The sequence below is a fragment of the Aplysia californica genome, unplaced genomic scaffold (genome assembly GCF_000002075.1).
Source record: "Aplysia californica isolate F4 #8 unplaced genomic scaffold, AplCal3.0 scaffold00176, whole genome shotgun sequence".
Taxonomy (NCBI): Eukaryota; Metazoa; Mollusca; class Gastropoda; order Aplysiida; family Aplysiidae; genus Aplysia; species Aplysia californica.
Genome location: NW_004797446.1, coordinates 170,384 through 172,979, shown reverse-complemented (window position 1 = coordinate 172,979; position 2,596 = coordinate 170,384). Strand labels below are relative to the sequence as shown.

Below are 2,596 nucleotides of genomic sequence, written 5' to 3'. Positions count from 1 at the left end.
CCCCCGCCCTCCGCCAGCGCTTTTCGTTCACTGAGAAACAGAGCAAGAAAAAGGAAGGAAAAATGTCGTAGGAGAAAAAAAAAACACTAAACAAAATGACTGCACACCAAGGCAGTCTCGAAACAAATTCTGTAAGCAACAATAGTAAGAAAGGGATTACGCTGGCTTTTTTTCTGTATAAAACAATTGAGAATGGCTTTTATTATGTACATGATTGCAGTAAACACATATAGAGCGACACGGAAGGAACAATAAACAGAACAGCACATACGGCAGAATCTTAGCAGGCTGTGATTTTAACGTGATATTTAAAACAACCACTGGTGCATCCTTACACAAAAGCACAGAATTTTGTGCAAGAAATAAGTGGTTAGTCTGAAATGTGTCATACTTTACGACGTTGCCTTCTGGTTAAGATTCACCTCTTATTCTGACTTTTTTTAAAAATCGCACAATGAGTACCTTATTTCAAACAGTTGGCTTCCATTTTTTAATAATTGAGTATGCTTCGTTCCGGTCAATTGGAAAATATAGTTTGCTGGTCATCATTTTAATTTATAGTCTTCAAAAAAGGAAGGGGAAGGGCAGCGAAGTTATAAGTCAATTGTCGTAGAGTTGTACGATTCAATAAATTTATCAGTCATAAGTCAACTGTGTGCGATGCGCAGAATTAAACATTGTGAGGACTGAAGCTGCGTTGGTGTTTGTTTGTTTGTTTGTTTGTTTGTTTGTTTGTTTATTGTGCTGGTGTTTTATTTTCCTTTTGTATTTCAAGCATGGACCTTTTTTTTTCCTTTTCTCCAAAACGGGGAGGAACTAAGCTTGGTTTTCGCTCGACCGCTTCAAATATCTTTGACTTTCCTAGGAGACAGAAAGGTTGATCTTGACCTCGTCGGTACTTGTGGAGGAGAGCCTGGCGTACAAGGTGCCCCCACTGGTAGATGAGACGGACAATCTGTTAGACCCCGAAGTGATAACTTGTTCACATCCAGCATCGGTGCAGACGTCGATGTGGACCTGAAATAGAAGGCAATTTTGTTATTATAGAGTTTTATGTTAATTAGATCTAATGTGATTCTGTTTGAGTGCGTTAGTGAGGGTGTGAAGGAGAAACAACGGGGTGGAAAGAAGGGGGGGGGGGTGGATGCAGTGACTGAGTAGATGACGAGTAAGTGACCCGAGTATATGTAGTTGACGAGCAATTTGAGAACGCCAAAGAGTGGTCTGCAAGATGTATCAATTCTCCAATAATAATTGGGGAAGGAAATAATACATGTACGTCTTAAACAGCACAGATTCCGAAATTTGTTGGGGGTTTTTTAAACGCGAGGGAAACTTTAGATAAGGATGACGCACGCCCATGGTGCGCAAGAAGTCGAACCATAGTGGTGCTCAAAATGTAAAAAGAACGTCTATTTCAGAAATGAAACACCACACCACTGTAAGCGCATGCGCCAACATAATCATAATCATAACATACAGCGATCATGGTCATTCATTGATTTCTCCGTTCGGAAGCTCTAAAAATCTTATACATTTATTATCCTGGTGTTTCCCCGTTAGCCGTCGATTCAGGTTTCCAAAAAAGTTTTTCTGGGTCTACCCGTGCCTCTTTTGCCTTCTTTTTTCCAGTGAGATCCAACAATTTATAATGTGCATTAAAGCTTGTAAACAGCGGGGGGGGGGGGGGGGGCTTTTATTTTAGGGTCCAAGTACTATGTATTTCATCTATAAGCGTCTTGGTTAAGGAACCAAAATGTTGCAAGACCTTATTTAAGACTCTGAAGCAACGGATATGATTGCCTGCGTGTGTCCTTTAGAAATTAAAGGAAAATGACCAGGTTTTCCTCGGCCCATACATGCACCTATTGCGGCAACTAATACTGTCAGCGACACTGCAACTTCCGCTTCAAGCACTACCACTGCTACTAACTCTGTCACTAATTATCATCTCCGAGTAAAAGTGTTACGCCAGACCGTAGATTTGTACTGTAAAACCCTAGACTGTGTACAATAAAGTAATTCCTATTGGCGCAAGCCATTTGAGCCAAACGAAACGCAAAAGGGGAACATTGCTCTCGAATGCTAGTATTAAAATGCCATGCTTCCAACTTGTAGCTACTTTAAAGCTTGCTTGAAATATTACTGCTCTCTTTTTTCTTCCTTTGGTCGCAGAGAGGAGTGTGTCCATCAGAGTTGTGTTGATTCAGCGTGTTACATTCAGTAGTATAGTAGCAGCCACAGTAACAGTAGCATAGTAGCTGCCCATGTCTCCGTGGATGTGTCGATTATTCAAAAGTTGACCAATTTTGATCAACACCATACTAAAACGCACGACTAGAAAAAGCGGTCCAAAACACGAGTGAGTACTTTTGGAGACTCATGTGGAGATGTCTAGACAGTGCAGGGACGAAATCTACAAGCTTACTCGGAAATGTGGGGGAAGGGTGGTGTCGCTGTCTCAAAATGAGCAATTTGTAGGCAAGGTTACTTTACTATTATTTGTTGTAGTGATCCTGTATATGCACATACAGGCCGGTGTTTGATATAGGACCCAAACAGACAACATATCTTTATAAAGGATCAAGATTTTATT

At 40.8% G+C, this 2,596-nt stretch overlaps 1 protein-coding gene across 1 annotated transcript in view; it reads right to left on the bottom strand.

Annotated features, from left to right (window-relative positions):
• Positions 1 to 508: 508 nt before the first annotated feature.
• Positions 509 to 2,596, bottom strand: part of LOC106011757 (elastase-like) — a 15,236-nt gene continuing 13,148 nt past the window's right edge. The window contains exon 9 of the mRNA XM_013082472.2: positions 509 to 1,017. Coding sequence (XP_012937926.1) covers positions 862 to 1,017 — 156 coding nt within the window. The 3' untranslated portion in view covers positions 509 to 861. The remainder of the gene's footprint in view (positions 1,018 to 2,596) is intronic.